Source organism: Poromitra crassiceps, assembly GCF_964638095.1.
Source record: "Poromitra crassiceps genome assembly, chromosome: 3".
Taxonomy (NCBI): domain Eukaryota; kingdom Metazoa; phylum Chordata; class Actinopteri; order Beryciformes; family Melamphaidae; genus Poromitra; species Poromitra crassiceps.
The window spans coordinates 49,152,167-49,171,581 of record NC_139625.1 but is presented as its reverse complement, the minus strand read 5'-3'; the positions used below and the strand labels follow the sequence as shown (position 1 = coordinate 49,171,581).

At 42.4% G+C, this 19,415-nt stretch overlaps 1 protein-coding gene across 1 annotated transcript in view; it reads left to right on the top strand.

The window, feature by feature from the left end:
* The first annotated feature begins 7,929 nt into the window (after positions 1 to 7,929).
* psma3 (proteasome 20S subunit alpha 3) overlaps positions 7,930 to 19,415 on the top strand; it is a 28,537-nt gene continuing 17,051 nt past the window's right edge. Inside the window, exons 1-4 of the mRNA XM_083633709.1 lie at positions 7,930 to 8,034; positions 8,926 to 9,008; positions 9,290 to 9,413; positions 16,816 to 16,917. Coding sequence (XP_083489835.1) covers positions 8,014 to 8,034; positions 8,926 to 9,008; positions 9,290 to 9,413; positions 16,816 to 16,917 — 330 coding nt within the window. The 5' untranslated portion in view covers positions 7,930 to 8,013. The remainder of the gene's footprint in view (positions 8,035 to 8,925; positions 9,009 to 9,289; positions 9,414 to 16,815; positions 16,918 to 19,415) is intronic.

Below are 19,415 nucleotides of genomic sequence, written 5' to 3'. Positions count from 1 at the left end.
TTTGTGAAGTGTCTAAATTACTAAAAGCAATCATATTTGCAGACGATATTAGTTTTGCTGTGGTAAGAACCTTGATAAACTTTTGGATACTGTGGAAACTGAATTAACAAAGCTAAAGAGATGGTTTGACTCTAACAAACTAACACTGAACTTAAGTAAAACGAAATTCATAATCTTTGAACTCTCTTCTCTTCAACTCTAACAAGAAACTCATGATAAATGAAGTAGAAATTTGAATTTGAAATTACATTTCTGGGAGTATAATAATAATAATTAATAGATAATAAATTGTGCTGGAAACCACACATAAATGATATAAAAGCTAAATTATAAAAATCAAGCAAAATCAATTGCAATATTATACAAAGTCAAAGATATTCTCAATCAAACTTCATTATTCACACTTTACTGTTCCTTTATACTCCCATACATTACCTACTGTGTGGAAGTGTGGGGAAATACATATGCAACTAACACTACTCCAATCTTCATGCTTCAAAAGAGAGCCATAATAATTATAAACAAAACTACAAAACTACTACGACAAACCCATACTTTATCAAACTAAAAACACTCAAATTTAAAGACTTGGTTGTCTATGGAATGGTTCAAATCATGTACAGAGCCAAAAACTAATACTTAACAGTATCCAAAAGTCGTTTCAAATGAGAGAAAGTCATCATGAGTTAAGAGGAACCTGTTTGTTCAAAAAACAACTACCGTAAATTCCGGACTATAAGCCGCACCGGTGTATAAGCCGCACCTGCAAAGTTGACTATTTTTTTCTTATATAAGCCGCACCGGACTATAAGCCGCGGGTGTTTTAATGGTATTTTTTTTTTTATTGTAATTACCATATGTAAGGGTTCATGCACAGAGGGGATTGTCGGGAAAGAGATGGCTGTTTGAGGAAGCTCCCATTTATTAACATTTCAACAAAACAACATAACACAACACCACCTGTGTTGTTTTTTACAGTGCACACAGTGTCATACAGTGTCATACAGTGTGGTGAAAAGAGGGCAAGAGAGGAAATTAAAACAGAAGTGGATTTATAGTTAGAAAGAGTGCTAAAAAAGAGAGATTTTTTTTTTTTTTTGAAAAAATCCATAGATAAGCCGCACCGTTATATAAGCCGCAGGGGCCAAAAAAGGCCAAAAAACGGGAAAAAAGGTGCGGCTTATAGTCCGGAATTTACGGTAGTCAGGACAAATACAAAAATATCACTGTATTAGCATTAAAGGAGTTAATCTGTGGAATAACTGTAGTGAGGAATTGATGTCATGTAGATCACCTAATCAATTCAAATGGAAGTTTAAAGATTTGATATTAAATAGCTACAGAATGGATTTTATAAAGTAACTATGTTCGATTCAATTGTGGTTGTTTGTAAATGTGTATGTGGGTGTGTGTGTGTGTGGGGGGTGTGTGTGTGTGTACATACGTATGTAAGTATGTTTATATAGTATGCAACAAATGTATTAGGCGCAACTCTATAGTATGTGATAATATAATGGAAATAATTTGAGTATCGCTGCTGTCGGGTGGAAACCTTGTATCTCCAAATTTGGCCATTTTCTTTTTATTTCATAAATGGATTTAGGGGGTACCAACAAATAACCTGTGAAAGTTTCAGGTACTTTTGGACCAGTGAAAGATGTTATATTACTGGTTATTAATGTTGTTATTACTATTACACTGTATATTAAAATTTGAAAGTTTTTTCTTCCTTGTGAAAAATAGCTTTTTTGGAGATACAAGGTTTCTGCACGACAGCAGCGGTATGCACATCTCATATATATTATTACAGTAGTATAACATGTTATTACATAATTCTTCTACTTTCATATTAAGCCTATAGATATAAAACAAGGGGTAGGACTTGATAAGTATTTACTTCTTCCTACTCCTATTCGGGCATGATATACAAATGTAAATTGAGAATTTGCTGTCTTCTCATCTTTGTTTTCCCCCCACCATGTTCGAAATAAATCTAATCTAATATGCGCTCTTTAAAGTGGAAATTCGTTCACCAGCAACACGTTCTGAGCTTTTAAAATTAATTTCTGCTGATATTAACACTAAATACGACATGTTAGTTAAATCATTTGTTTGAGAATTGTGATTATTGATTTTTTTTTCTGCCAGTGTTTCCCCATTCTGATCAATGCGTGCAGAGGGGAGAGAAGCCGTGCGCGGCGCTTACACTCCTCTCTCCACTGTTGTGAGTTTATTCCCCAATGCCCACACATGTTTTAAGCTGCATGGTTTTCTCATCAAGGCAATATCGAGGAAATATTGGCTCATATTGTGTCCGCAAATGCAGATAGGAGCATGCATGTTGTCTGTTTCAATAACGAATAGGGCTGGGTTAAAAAAATAGATTCTCCGATTTTTAATTGATTTTTATTTTAATCCTTTGATATCGACTCATATGTCCAGAGTTTTTTAATAAACAGGCTAAAATATTATGCTGTGTGTGGTAGTTGAAACATAGTTTCAAGTTGACGTTTATTTATGTTTGTAGTTGAAACAAAAACATAAATACTGTAGGCTACATAAATGGAAATGTTTGATCATTAATATCTACTTTTAGAAATTATATAGGCTAAAATCAAATCACTGTGCATAATTGTGAAAGTGTCTTTATTGACAGATGAAAAGGCTGTTATTTACCCCTTGTCACCACCTGGTGAGTAAATATATGTGTAACTAAAACCATTAAAATTGACAACCGGTCCGCAACTTTTTTTCCCCATGTATCTACTTGGCGCAAAAAAGGTTGGGAACCCCTGTGTTATATAACTGGACAGTCATGTAATTCAGGTTACAGCTCAAAAAACACGTTTTGGTATCACTAACCAAATCGATATTGAAATTAATCGAATCGCAACCTTGTGAATCGGAATCAAATCGATTCTTGAAATTTGAACCAATACCCAGCTCTAATAACGAATGCATCCCAAGCTTGCCCAGAATGATGTGAAGTCATCCAGAAAGCAGTTTCAGTCCAGATAAACAACACTAAGAGACAGGCAGTGAGCAGATCAGAGGTCAGAGCTGAGAGATGTGGCTCTGGTCTGACTCTGGTCTCAGCACTGGATCTAAACCACACATGTAGTTAGAGAATTTTAGCAAAATGCTTGGACCATCTGTGAAAAAATTTACTACGAATAGCTTTCTTCACCAATGTGTTCTTATAGGTGTCTAGAATCACCTCTCAATTAGTGCAAACCCAAATCCTCGTGGGAAATCCTGATTGATTATACACTGTGCTTTACATAACAATAACCAATATACCAATATCATATAGTCAGGGAGACATTTTTACTCAAAAATAATGTTTGGAATGGATTCAGCACCCCTGAAAACCCCTAGTTAGACACCCCACAAGTTCATTTTAGACTTTTAATTTTTATCATATTTTTCACCCAAGCCCTCGGGGCACCTTAACTTTGATTGGCTCTCCAGGATTTTCCACGAGGATTTGGGTTTGCACTAATTGAGAGGTGATTCTAGACACCTATAAGAACACATTGGTGAAGAAAGCTATTGGTAGTAAATTTTTTCACAGATGGTCCAAGCATTTTGCTAAAATTCTCTAACTAATGGGCAAAATGTGGCCCCAGGGCCGGACCTCGCCCCTGGACCATCTCAATCCAGCCCCTATGGTCCTCAAAGAAAAACAAAACAAGCCCCAAAAACTCAATAAAAGGCAGAATTATGTTAATAAATATCATCTGCTACAGCCATTGGATTTGTATCACTATTATAACTGGATTGGAAAATTAATAAGAAATCACCAATCACAACGGAAGAGAGGGTTAAAAATAGGGAGACTCCCGCGAAAATCAGGAGTGTTGGCAGGTATGATCTCCAATGTGTGGCCCTTCGCTTACTTGATGTAAGTCAGTATGGCCCTCTGGAAAAAAATGTTGCCCACCTCTGATCTAAACTAAGGGATCAGCTACAGCATTTGCAGCAGCAGAAGAAGATGACTCACAGTACGTCCTGTAGGCTCTCTGTTCTCTTTGGTCAGTCCGGGTCTGTCTTTCCACGCCCTGCTGCATTCTGGGAAAGAACAGTCCATCAGTTTAGGGCTGCAACTAAACATTTTTTTCATTATTGATGAGTTTATTGATTAGATTTTAGATTATCTGACAGTGATTAATCATTTAGTTTATGAATGGACTCGGACCCGGAGCGTCTCTGAGCTTCTGGACCGTGATCTGGACTGACGTTCCAGTCCCCCTCAGGCTCTCGGTGACCCCGGTCTTCTTGGTGACACCGGTCTTCTCGGTGACCCGGGTCGAGCGGATCAAAACGTCCCCGGGGTCGAGGCTGCAGGCGGACCGTTCCTCCATCCTCATCTCAGTGGGTGAATCCTCTGGTCGGCTGGACCTGCTGCCTGCCTGAGCCATGACACTGTGTGTGTGTGTGTGTGTGTGTGTGTGAGTGTGAGTGTGAGTGTGAGTGTGAGTGTGAGTGTGAGTGAGAGAGAGAGAGAGAGAGAGAGAGAGAGAGAGAGAGAGAGAGAGAGAGAGAGAGAGAGAGAGAGAGAGAGAGAGTGAGTGAATGGTGTTATTTTCATGTCTGGTCATTTACATGATCCTTCCCTCATGGAAATATTTAGACACATTAACTAACAACAAACTAAATATTCAGGCATGTTAACCCACCATCATCTAGCAGCACAATAGGGCTGCAACTAACAATTACTTTCATGATTAATCGATAACTTATTTGTCGGGGTGGGAATCACCAGATGACCTACGATACATATTGTCACGATACTTAAGTCATGCTATGATGATAGTATTGCGATATTGTGATATATTATTTGCGATATATTGAGTATTGCAATATATTGCGATTTATTACCTTTTTTCAACTGTAAATTATGTCCCCAATAGCAAAAAACATTGTCAACATCTGTTGTATCTAATGAACGGCACAGAGGTGGAAAGAGTGGGCAGCTTTAAATACCTGGGCGTCAACATCCACCAGGACCTAACATGGTCCAGCCACACCACCTCTGTTGCCAAAAAGGACCAACAACGGCTGCACGGTCTCAGACGACTAAAGAAGTTCGGCCTGAGACCCACAATACTCAAAGACTTCTACAGAAGCACCATCGAAAGCCTACTGACCGGCTGCTTCACCTCCTGGTATGGAAACTGCACCATAAAAGACATGAAAGCGCGGAGGAGAGTGAGGCGCGCGGCCCAGCATGTAACAGGCTGCGAGCTGCCGGAACTGGCAGACCTCTACACTCAGCGCTGCCTCAAGAGAACCAGGAAAATAATCAAGGACCCAACCCACCCACTCAACAACATGTTCTCCCTGCTACCATCTGGTAGGAGATACAGAACCCCCAAAACCCGGACAAGCAGACTACGAAATAGCTTCATCCCCCAAGCCACCAGACTCCTAAACAATAAACAGATCTACCCCACCATTATGACCAGCTGCTAAGATAACATGTACAGATTTATTTATGGGCAACCGCAATATATAGACAAAGAGTTGTAACTACTAATTAACATAACATATAAAGATTATTTATGTGCATCCGCAATATACGGCACAGACCCGGAAAGCACCGTAACAGATGACAATAACGATGACAATGTTCTGATGTTAATGTACCAGTTAAGCATGACAGGAAACAATGATGATAATGTCGATAATGTGAATGACAATGACGACGATGTTGATGACAATGATGATGACGATGTTGATGACGATGATGATGATGACTGTAACGGAACATAACTCAGCTCAAGCATTTCACCGTGTGTACTTGTACATCCGTGTGACAATAAACATCTTGTATCTTGTATCTTGTAAAGGTTCATCTCACTTCAATTATTTTTATTGCAGTAAATTTGTCTGAAGACAGACTGACCAACACTGTCATAAAAGCCTGTCATAAATGTTGCATGCACCTGACAATAATAAAATATCATGATACTCAGCATTCATGCGATACGATATATTGCCACACAAAATATTGCATATTGGATACTAATGCTGTATCGACCCCGCCCACCACCACCACCCCTACTTGTTTGGTCTATAAAATATCAGAAAATGGTGAAACATATCGATCAGCGTTTCCCAAAGCTCAGGATAACGTCCTCAAATGTCTTGTTTTGTCCACAACACAAAGATATAGAGGAGTGTTTTAAGTAAAAAACAACATAATCTAAATAGTTGGCAATTAATTTAATAGTTGACAACTAGGTTAATCTCCCACAACGTCCCACAAATACTCCAGGAAAAAACAACAAATAGGCCTATACAGGGATCAGCCGAGCAGCATTTTGGTAAACAAACCACTGAGTCACTGGGTGGCAACGGCAATGGAACCCTATGGTCGCACAAGTGGCGCGAGGGGTGAGTGTCTGACTCTAGCCAGTTAACTCTGTTTACATTTTAAAAACTGCGACAGTTCACACAGCTTTAACACGACATGCATGTATTATAGCTACATCAAACTCTTGAGCTACTTCTGCTCTCACTCAGAATGTCAAAATATAAGCGATGTGATGTAGCTATCGTTTTTGAGATATTAACGTTTGTTTGACACAACTCATACTATTAACTGCCGCAGGGTTCCGCATTTCTGGGTGGCAAGTGACGTCACTGATCCCTCGTATACAACCCCCCTCCCCCAGAGGACATAATCTGCATCAGCACACTGAATATTTGATCCAGTTCTTTGTAAATCCATATAGAATAACGCACTTATCTCCTCCTATGCCATTAGCATTAGTGAGACATCAGCGAATGCAAAAACATGATCAAACATGTATTCAGCTACATTAATTCAAGTTACCTGGCTGGCAGATGGTCATGAAATGTTTACTGTGTTGCTAACGAAGCTAGTGGCAGCAGCCTGGAGCTTCAGCTTCGAACCTCCCGCCTCAGCAGCCCTCCGCTCCGCTGGAGCACAACACACTGTGTCCGCTGTGAGTCTGTGGATGAGCCCTTCAGAACACACGAGAAGCCGACAAACCATCAGCCTGAAGCAGCGTGGAAAACAACACACTGGCGAGTTTATACAATTATAGTCCATGCGTTTGTTTAAACTAGACAAGAAAAAACTGTTGCTGACAACCAACTAGCCGCTTCCTGATTCAGCAGAGAAGAGAACAGAACGACGACTGATGTCTCACTCCGCCGTTACTTCCAGAAACAACAAACGCACCATTTCTAACCTCGCGTCACCAGGCTCTTCTCGGCGAGAAAGAGCCTGTAACTGGCTTCCGTTCACAATTGATTTTGTCACCCTACCTGGTTCCGGCCTAGAGCCCGCCCTAGACAGGAAGGGCAGCGTTTCTAGCTCGTCAACTTTTACGTTAACTTGACAATTTGACACAAGTATCAGAACGCCAAACAACAAAACAAAAGATGGACGTACCGAACGAAGTTTTTGAATAAGTTATTTTAGAAACATTGCGGATTCACAATCTCACATATTTTAAGCCAATACAGAAGCTTTGAATCAGACAATTAATCGAGGCTAACGGCAACAAAGACGTTTTTTGGCGCACTGCCTTCCGGTGTTCATTCTGGTTCCGTGGTTTACGCCCCATGACAAAAAGCGGGGTGAAAGGTGCCCAGACTACTTTCTACAGTCTTTTCATTAATTTACGATCTTTGATGTGAACAACAAATCCCAGTTCCTGTCGCCACCTGCTGAACAGTCGGGTGTTAACTTCGTTTTTCTGTTTCAATTCGCAACTTTCGTCAAATTACTCCTTAAGGTTTAACAATATAGAGTGAGTGAGTGAGTGAGTGAGTGAGCTGTGAAAGATTTTTTATTTTATTGACAACAATTCAATAGTGAGCTGTGAAAGAGTGAGTGTGGTGATTAGTGAAACTGCTGCGTGTCGAATCTGCGGCTCAGTTTCAGCTCGCCTTGGTCAGACTCCTTCACCCAGGCTCACTCGCTGCTGCAGCTGACAGCGGACTGATCTGAGCAGAGGATTCTTATAGTTTCTTAAAATGAGTTCGATCGGCACCGGGGTGAGCTGCTTTGATATTTTACCTTTTATATTTTCAAATAATTTAGCTGTCTGTTACTGACCCGTCTGACTGCCTGCCTGCTGTGAACTGTAACATGCTGTTAGCTAGCACGTTAGCCTGCTGCTGAGTCACAGTGAGGCCAGGCTAGTTAGCTGAGCTAAGTTAGCTAGCTAGCTATCACAAACTCCGTAAACAACACATATCCCTGTATGGATAGAGCATCACTCCACACAAACTCCTCCACACAGTTAGTTAGTTAGCTGAGCTAAGTTGAGCTGAGTTAGTTAGTTAGCTAGCTAGTTAGTGAGCTAAGCTAGCTAGCTAACTAACGCTAGTTAACTAAAAGGAAATTGAAAGTAGAATGCAACGTTCCACAGCTTTTAGATGAGCTCGTGTGTCTGTATGAAGGTATAATGAAGCAGAGGTCTACGTTAGGTCGATCATGGCAGATGTATGTAATACTTTATAGCTAGCTAACGTTACAAGTCAGTGACATTGTTGTGTAGAGTGATGCTCTGTCCTTGTTTAAATGAGTTTGTGTGGGGTGATGCTCTATCCATACAGAGATATGTGTTGTTTACGGAGTTTGTGGAGTGATGCTCTGTCCATACCATAGGTCCATACATATGAGTTGTTTAAAGGGGTTTATTTGGAGTGATGCTCTGTCCATATAGAGAGATGTGTTGTTTAAAGGAGTTTGTATGGAGTGATGCTCTGTCCATACTAGTACAAAGAGATGTATGTGGAGCTCCAATGTTCCATTAACCTGTCCTGTCAAAGGCCTATCATTCTGTATAACTGACTCTCCTCCCACCCCCTCTCTCTCCCTGTCTCGCTTGCTCCCCCATCTCTCTCTATCTCCCTCTCCGTTTGCCTCTCACTCTCTCTCAGTATGACTTGTCAGCGTCCACCTTCTCTCCAGATGGCAGAGTGTTTCAGGTGGAATATGCCATGAAGGCCGTAGAGAACAGCAGGTCAGATTCTCCAAGTTCTGTCTGTTTGGCCTGGCTGCCTCTTTTTCACGAGTTAACAGTAGACAACTAGTTAACAGTAGTCAACTAGTCAACTAGTTAACATACGAGAACTAGTTAACACCAGGCAACTAGTTAACAATAGACAAGTAGTTAGCCGTAGGTAACAGCAGATAACTAGTTAACAATAGAGTATGTGTGTGTGTGTGTGTGTGTGTGTGTGTGTGTGTGTGTGTGTGTGTGTGTGTGTGTGTGTGTGTGTGTGTGTGCGTGTGTGTGCACAGCACGGCCATAGGGATCCGCTGTAAGGACGGTGTGGTGTTCGCGGTGGAGAAGCTGGTTCTGTCCAAACTGTACGAGGAAGGCTCCAACAAACGCATCTTCAACATCGACAGACACGTCGGCATGGTAACACACTATAAAATGCAGCAGAACTGTGCTGTGTCCACACTAGAACCCGATCGATTTATCTGCATACCGATATATCGGTACCAATATTGCCCTCATTTGGCGTTAAACGTCATATAAATCTGTATCAGCTTAAATGTTTGCTGATAGAGACACTGCATGAAATAGGCCACGCCCATCACGGGGGAAAGCTCCGTTCATTTCCACACACCAGCGTCATTTTCCTTGAATTAAACATAGCTAAAAGCTGTTGTGTGGTGGGCTGCGCAGACAACTCCTGAGCAAAACAAGGAAGCCATTGAGAATTGGCGAGAAGAAAAATGGGGATCTAGCTGTCAAGAAGTAAGTTGGAGTGTTCATCTTCCGTATATACAATCTTTTTGTGCAACACGCAACCATGCACGTGACATTGGGCGTGGTTTCTGAATGATGACGCGTTACGCAGTGTCTCTATATGCACCGATATGATTTATTTTTATTATTGTGCTTGCAGATAGGCAAGCACAATCTTAGAATCTCTCATACTTAATTTTATTTATTATTGTGCTTGCAGATAGGCAAGCACAATCTTAGAATCTCTCATACTTATTATTATTTTTATTATTTTTCTTCTATCCAAAAGTTTGCTTCACCATTTCTCCTACAGTTTTCACACTACACAGACATGGGAGACATCAAAACGTGCGGCTCATTGAGGAATCGTGTGCATTTGGATTGCTAAGGGTTTCGTTTGCCGGTTTTCGCGATATTGGCGTTAACGTACGATTTTTTTCCCCATTCACTTGAATGGGGTTTCGAAATCGTTGGCATTAAATTAGCTCTAGCTCAGACACCGTATGACCTGCTATTACCAAACTTTGTAGGTAGGTTTACAGAGTCACCTTTTACTCTGTGCGGGAAAATTCCACTATTTGACCAGATGGTGGCGCTATAACAGCCGTCCTTACGTTTTGGTCCATAACTTTTGAACCGTAAGGGCTACATTCAAAATTCTTTTTTCCCTGGATTCCTTGGGTCATTCCGCATCTGCTGATATAGGCCCCGCCCATTTCCGTCTACCTAGATTTTCCGCCATTTTGAATTTTGTCGAAAAGCGTTTTTTCGCTATTTCTCCTTCAAATTTTGCCCGATCTTCACCAAACCACATCACAGAGCGTGTGTGGACTGTCCCGCACAAAACTTATTTTGCGTTTTTTTGAAATTCCGCACCGTTGCGATATAATCGACCTCCAAAGTTCTGTGGGTGGGGCCTATTTCACAAAGATCGTCCGATGCTAACCAAACTTGGTACAGGTGTGGACGGATGTACTCTGAGCCTATAGGACAAATATTTTGTCATTTCGCCTCTAGGGGGCGCTATAGCAGCATTCAGAACCTGTCCCTTCTAAATTGTTTTATTTTGAAGGGCGGCAGGAAGTGCTGATTCATTGGAATTATGGCCAGCCTTCCTTCTTGTATTGACACTTGACACTTCTGAGCTGATTTCAGAAAAGAAAGTGTCATTTGGCCTGTAGGGGGCGGGGGTGGGTGGGGCCTACTTCACAAAAACCGCCATAACTCTGGACCACATTGTCCGATCCGAACCAAACTTGGTCCAGGTATGCACATATGTACTCTGAGCTGATAAAAATAAAATTGTGTCATTTCGCCTATAGGGGGCGCTATAGCAGCATTCAGTAGCTGTATCTCACAAACTGTAAGAGCGACTGTTCCCAAATTGGGTACATAGGTTCTTAGAGTACTCTTCTAATCTGGCCTGAAAAATTATACCAATTGACCTCACGGTGGCGCTATAGCTGCCCTCTTTACGTTTTGGTTTGTAAGTTTGGAACCATAGCTTCTACGATCAAAATTCTTTCTGCCCTGGTTTCCTTGGCTCCTCCCGCTTGTACTCACAAAGGCCCGCCCATTTCCCGCCCACAACTACTTAGTACACCCTAGCACCGATCTACGAATGCCCTATACCGATGAGCCGAACACACCATACCATCCAGTTAATACACCCTTGCAACGGCCTAAACACGTCCTAGCTACACATTGCCGATTGGGGCTGTATTGATAGTGGATGGGAGGGCGGGGTCTAAGGCAGGGGCGGTGCAAGGGGGGCGGAGCATCACGGGGGAGCAAGCACAATCAAATTTGCTTCAGCAAATTTAGCCCGTTCTAGTTTATTTATTATTCTGTTTTCTTCTGGTCAAAAGTTTGCTTCGCCATTTCTCCTACAGTTTTCACACTACACAGACATGGGAGACATCAAAACGTGCGGCTCATTGAGGAATCGTGTGCATTTGGATTGCTAAGGGTTTCGTTCGCCGCTTTTCGCGATATTGGCGTTAACGTACGATTTTTTTTCCCATTCACTTGAATGGGGTTTCGAAATCGTTGGCATTAAATTAGCTCTAGCTCAGACACCGTATGACCTGCTATTACCAAACTTTGTAGGTAGGTTTACAGAGTCACCTTTTACTCTGTGCGGGAAAATTCCACTATTTGACCAGAAGGTGGCGCTATAACAGCCGTCCTTACGTTTTGGTCCATAACTTTTGAACCGTAAGGGCTACATTCAAAATTATTTTTTCCCTGGATTCCTTGGGTCATTCCGCATCTGCTGATATAGGCCCCGCCCATTTCCGTCTAACTAGATTTTCCGCCATTTTGAATTTTGTCGAAAAGCGTTTTTTCGCTATTTCTCCTTCAAATTTTGCCCGATCTTCACCAAACCACATCACAGAGCGTGTGTGGACTGTCCCGCACAAAACTTATTTTGCGTATTTTTGAAATTCCGCACCGTTGCGATATAATCGACCTCCAAAGTTCTGTGGGTGGGGCCTATTTCACAAAGATCGTCCGATGCTAACCAAACTTGGTACAGGTGTGGACGGATGTACTCTGAGCCTATAGGAGAAATATTTTGTCATTTCGCCTCTAGGGGGCGCTATAACAGCCATCCTTACGTGTTGGTCCATAACTTTTGAACCGTAAGGGCTACATTCAAAATTATTTTTTCCCTGGATTCCTTGGGTCATTCCGCATCTGCTGATATAGGCCCCGCCCATTTCCGTCTAACTAGATTTCCCGCCATTTTGAATTTCGTCGAAAAGCGTTTTTTCGCTATTTCTCCTTCAAATTTTGCCCGATCTTCACCAAACCACATCACAGAGCGTGTGTGGACTGTCCCGCACAAAACTTCTTTTGCGTTTTTTTGAAATTCCGCACCGTTGCGATATAATCGACTTCCAAAGTTCTGTGGGTGGGGCCTATTTCACAAAGATCGTCCGATGCTAACCAAACTTGGTACAGGTGTGGACGGATGTACTGTGAGCCTATAGGACAAATATTGTGTCATTTAGCCTCTAGGGGGCGCTATAGCAGCATAATAATGAGCCAAAAACACAATAGCATCCAGTTAATACACCCTTGCAACGGCCTAAACACGTTCTAGCTACACATTGCCGATTGGGGCTGTATTGATACTGGATGGGAGGGTGGGGTCTAAGGCAGGGGCGGTGCAAGGGGGGCGGAGCGTCACGCGGGAGCAAGCACAATCAAATTTGCTTCAGCAAATTTAGCCCGTTCTAGTTTTTATTAATATATAATGCAGAAAACCTGGATCGAGCAGAGCGGGCTCTGGCATTGTTTACAATACTTTCAACACTGCAGAACAGCTCTAGTTTAGCCAGCTATAGTTTGTCACTCACTTGATCGGGGGAGTCCCTTGATAACGTCCACATTAATTAGCTATGTGCTTCAGTTGCGCTCACACTGGACATCAACACTAGCGGGAGACTTCTCCCACTCCCACAAACACATACAGTAATGTTATGTCCTACCCCTGCATAGTCATATCGGTGCAAAATCCACTTAGAAAAGGTCTATATTTTAATTCCAGCAAAAAACAAAAAAAAACACTACCATATCGGCCGTCATATCGGTTATCGGTGATCTCCCCCCCTTTTGTCTGAATAGACCTTATTCGCTAACCCCGGACAGCGCCATATTGTTGACATACCGTCCTGCAGCTGACAACTATAGTAACGGCCTTATTGTCGTTTCTGTTCCATTACAAAATATTAGGGGTGGGAGAAAAAAATCGATTCACCTAAGTATCGCGATTTTTAATGTCACGATTTTTTTAATTGATCTTTTATTCCAGAATCGATAATCTCATTTTTTCTGTTATGAAATGTTCCCACTTTCATCAATCACATATAGAGCGCTTCCCTCTGCTCCGTGGCTCATACAGCCAATCATGTACCTTGTTAGTACAAGTGACACGGAAACAGCCAATCATTTAACAGACAAACTCCGAGTGCACCCGCCCCATGACCCGCCCCCACTCACACACAGCAAATCATATCCCTTGATCCATAGCCAGAGTCCCGACATCTCCTGGATGCAGCACTGTCGAGTTGCAGGAAAATAGACAGTTTGTGTTGTACTCTGAAAGGGTTCCCCCCCCTTGAATCAAATTGTACATTATCAACTTTATTTTAGCATGCAAAAGTAGCGCGAGACCCATTCCTGGCTAATGATCGAGTCTCGCATTTTGGTCCTCCGCTGACGCCACTCGTTTGATCTCACCCGGCGTTACAAATAATTCGATGTGGTTGAGTTTCAATTCGTGTTAACGTAACGTGTTAACATGTGTCCTATCTATTAGTAAGCGACCGGGAAATTAACGTTAATTTCACAAATTACGGACGTCTGCAACGTTACTTTACGGAATGGCATCCGCAGCTCAATTCGCTTCTGTCAGCAGAGACAAAGTTGAACTGTTGGAAAGGTTTTACTTGTACTTTGGGACAGGAATAACTCATTGTGTCATCTATTGAGCACACAGCTTATGACTTTATATCTTCTGCTTGGGCGGAGTCTTGATGCGTATATAAAACTGATATGGAGAAATGTAGCGCATTTTCAGCAAGGCAAGGCTTTTTCTCACCGAACCACCGGCGCGCGGTCCCCAGCGCGGTCACCAAAACAGGTAATTAAAATGATCAATAATTATCCATATAGACTGATATGAAAGATGTTATATCAATATACTTTTTAACTATATCGCCCAGCCCTACTCATGATATAATATACAGTCTCTAGTGTATGATTCAACTTTTCCCATGTTCTGAACTAGTGTAAAAAAGCAAACAAACTGAAAAAAGAAAAGAAAAAAATAAATAAATCGTAATATCGAATCGCAATAATCGTAGAATCTCAATACTTAAAGGGGGACTAACCCCCCAGATATGTATCAGAACAGTGATTTGAAAATACCTATGGAAAAAACCAAGAAATGACATATACTCTTGTCTATACTAGACTCTTTGGCTGTGTTCAAGTCAAGATTTTTTTTCGAAAATCGACGCCATTACAGTTTGCCTACTGCCTCAAAAATAATTTATTTGAGAGGGGCAATATCTTTATAAATATCAACAACTAGCCAACGCTGGTGGCTTGTATGGAAACAGAAAATCTGAAAATGGTTGAAAGTTATATCAATTTGGTAATTCAGTGGCGAATTAGAAATTTAATTATTTTTCTGCATGTACCGTATCTCTATGGCAGCGTGTCAAATTACGTTACGAGAGCAAAGTGACATGGGCTCGTTACAGCAGCACACCGCACAATAGGAGAAACCCCCCGCTCTGGGGTAACACAATGCAAGATTTCTCCACGTCATTCCCTCGTACAACTAGCGATAAACCGCGCAATGAAATCCGTTTTTAATTTGCGTTTTGGGGCTTTTCGTGATTCTTGTTGAAAGTTACAGCACCTATGATTTTTCCTCTCAGGGCGCAGGCAGAGCAGGGCAGAGCAGGGCAGAGCTCTTCTCCTCCTCGGAGCACACACACACAGACAGAGCCAGTCGCTCTGTCTGTGTGTCTGCCTACCGTCTGTCCCAGTCCCTGCCTCTCGGCGCCCCATCGATGCTCTTAGCTGAGTGTCCCGCGGGGTCCGAAGCGTTTACTTTGAAAAAATTAGAGTGTTCAAAGCAGGCCCGGTCACTGTTGGCCACTGTGGCTGAGAGAAAGTGCTTCCAAGTCGGACTGATAGCCGCGGAAATGTCAGACTGTGCTCTCTGAGCACAGAGAGCCCAGCTGCTGCTGCGCGCGCGCCCGGAGCTTGGGGCTCGTCCATGAGGTTTTACAGTACGACTCTCTCCCGCCTGCCTGGGCTGGAGACAGTGCTTACAACTCGGACTGATAATATAAACATCATTTGAGCTTATCCAGGTAAGATATTAATAAAGTAGTGACACATTCAGCGGGAAACTAACTATAATTAAGACATGTGCCAACTTTGACGACGTTTGGTTCAGTATTTTAAGAGCAAACTTCAATAGGAATAGGCTTGGAGTTCTGAGGAGCCGAAAGGGTACAGGGGGGGTAGGGGAGTAATTATCTTGAAATCCCATAGTCTTTGGGGGCACTGTGACGTCAGTGTGCCCCTAATCTCCCATTCATTTGAGAAAAAAAAAAAAAGCAGTGTTCGACCTTTAGAGGGCGCTTATGCCAGATATGCTGCTGAAAAATGATACAAATGGTCAAATGGCAACAGTTTGGTGTCAAATGTGGAAATTTTGACCAGAATTCTTCACACATCACCCCCAAAGTCATATATATTGGTTAAAAGCTGAAAAAAAGTGTTTTGGGGGTTAGTTACACTTTAAGAATCGCAATATATATCGAATCGGCACCCAAGTATCGTGATAGTATCGAATCGGGAGATAAGTGAATCGGCACAGCCCTACAAAATAGCGATAGTGATGACAGCAATAAAACCCCCAGAGTTGTTGTTTGTATGCTGCCGTTAATGCCTGTAATAATAAACAAAAGAAAAAACGAGGTGAACAGACTTTGCTGTGAGGAGCTGTCAGAAAGTTTCACCTGTCTCTCTCCCAACTATCCACACATCTCCTGTGTGCCGACGTATACTCCGTCTCGCTCCCTTCACGTCTGTGGACGCCAGAGATAGAAACAAACCACAGGGACTTTATTGCTGTCATTACTACAGCCATGCCTAACACAGGTCACCATCCAAACACAATTGGAACGATACAGGTAACGCTAACGGCGGCTAGCTTCCTATAAATGCTGCTCTCACATAGGTTGTCACTTAAAGCTGCAGCGCTATGTCAACAATATGGCGGCGGTGGGCGTGCCCGTACGTGAGTGACGTCAATCGAATAAGGTCTATACCCTTGGTAGTTTTCAATAAAGGGGCTTTTTTAAATCAAATATATCTCTCTCCCCAGGCTGCATAGTAAACTGTCTCTCCAGGCTGCAGTGTCACCTGTCTCTCTCTCTCTTTCTCTCCATGCTGCATAGTAAACTCCCTCTCTCTCTTTCTCCCTCCAGGCTGCAGAGTAACCTCTCTCCCTCTCTCTCTCCCCCTCTCTCTCTAGGCGGTTGCTGGCCTGCTGGCTGATGCTCGTTCGCTCTCGGAAGTCGCCAGAGAGGAAGCATCAAACTTCAGGTCAAACTATGGACACGACATCCCACTGAAGGTACACACACACATACAAAGAAGAGAGAAGGTTTGTGTTGGATCAGTGTTCTCAGTAGGGCTGCACGATTTTGGGAAACAAAATATAATTGCGATTATGTTTATTGTTTATTGTTTATTGTTTATTTGCACAAAGAAAAGAAAATGAATAACAACAGATAGTACAAGTATCTTAATACAAAGAAATTGTGCAGGTGAGGGAAAGAAACCCGGAAGGGCTTATAGAGTCTCACCTTATTTAAAACCAAATTAAAGACTAATAATGAAAAAACAACAATCAGGACAATATATTTAAAACAATATAAAAGTAAAAAAAAAATATATATATACAGAAAAAGAAAAAAAGAAGAAAATAAATAATAAAAGAAGGAAAAGAAAAGAAAAAGCAAACAGGTGCACCAGCGGGTAAACAAATGAAATCAATCAATAAGATACAGGGGTAAAGAAATCAGGTACTGTGCTCTTTTAACACGTTCACTGCCATTGACGAGATATCTCGTCTTACAAAATCCAACGGTTGACTGCCAATGACGAGATATCTCGTCTTAAAAAAAAAAAAAAAAATTTTGGAGCCACCGAACGTGTACAACCCATTCCACCGACCCACTAAGTGGCGACAGTGCTCTCCACACTAGAAAAAGCCGAGCCAAAACTGCAGGGGAACGCGCGAGGAAACCATTCTCTCATACTGTAAAATGGATTGGCGAAAACGCTTTCGCGCATTATCGCGCTGGGAGCTGGCGGTGGGGGATTGCAAATTTGCATAATAGATTATGGGTGAAACACACTTTGAAACACCAGCAGAAAGCGCAGAATCGCACACAGCTTCATTCCAGCTGAGCTCAACCGAAAACCCAGAAACGAACGAGCCTCATTCTCATACTGTAGGCGAAAACGCTTTCACGCTGGTGCACACGGGCGCACAACGGTGGGGGGTTCCAAAAATAGACTGGGTGGAAAACACACTTTGAAACACGCAGCATAAAGCCTAGAATCGCACAAAGCTTCATCAAAGCTCTCAAACCCAAGAAACGAGTGAGCCCCATCCACACTCGCCGACGAGGGGGCCGCCAGGGAGGGAGGCTGCTCACTGCTCAGACAGGCAGTAGAAACTCGCTTGTGACAAACGCTGCTGAAAGCCACCAGACACGCCCACGGAGGGAGGAGTTTGAAGGAGAGGGCGTTCAGAACTATATTGTTTAGATGTCTGATCTCTCACTGATGCCAAAAATAAATGGTTAAAGTGACTGTTCTGCCTGTTTGATTGAATTTCACAAAACTGCGATTATCTCAGCTTTCAGTCTCAGACGCTGAAACCATGCTGTACTCAACGGCTAATATCTACATAACTACTAACTCTACAAACTAACTCTTTTAGACAGAGAAAGCACACATTCTATTAGTACTTTTGTGAACTTTGTGTTCACAAAGTCCAAGCAGAAAATAATCCTCGGCTCTTGTAAAATGAGCCAGAATCCTCAAAAAAACCCTCTGGCAGAAGCTACCTACAGTAAAAAAAAAACGGCTGGCAGTGAATGTGTTAAGAGAAGTTGTTTAAGTTTTTTTTTTTAAAGTGGAAATGAGGAGTGACTACGGAGTGCAGCAGAAAGACTGTTCCACATGATTGGACCTCTGTATTTGATTGAGAATTGGCCAAGGTCTGTCGAAAGAAATGGGAAGTAAATTATTGACAAATTGAAACACAAAAAGATGTTGACTGTCTTTGCAATTGCGATGTGATTTATGATATCAGAGATTACAGCAATATTCTCATTTTCATTGAAAAACATATTAACACATTGACTGCCAGCCGTTTTTTTTTTGCTGTAGGTAGCTTCTGCCAGGCCGTTTTTTGAGGATTCTGGCTCATTTTAAAAGAGCCGAGGATTCTTTTCTGCTTGGAGTTTGTGAACACAAAGTTCAGAAAAGTACTAATAGAATGTGTGCTTTCTCTGTCTAAAAGAGTTAGTTTGTAGAGTTAGTAGTTATGTAGATATTAGCCGTTGAGTACAGCATGGTTTCAGCTGTCTGAGAGTGAAAGCTGAGATAATCGCAGTTTTGTGAAATTCAATCAAACAGGCAGAGCAGTCACTTTAACCATTTATTTTTGGCATCAGTGAGAGATCAGACATCCAAACAATATACCGTAGTTCCGAACGCCCTCTCCTTCAACTCCTCCCTCCGTGGGCGTGTCTAGTGGCTTGCAGCCTGCGTTTGTCACAAGCGAGTGGTCTGCTGCTGCTGCTGCTGCAGCGAGTTCGAGCAGCCTCCCTCCCTGGCAGCGAGTTTGAGCAGCCTCCCTCCCTGGCAGCGAGTGTGGATAGGTCTCACTCGTCTCTTGGGTTTGAGAGCCCCGATGAAGCCCCGTGCGACTCTAGGCTTATGCAAATTTGCAATCCCCCGTGTGCTGCTGCTGGCGCGGCCCGAGAGCGGCGAGTCTGGTGACTGATGACTGTAAAATCGGCAAGCCATTTCCTTGAGAATGGAGGAAGCAGCCGC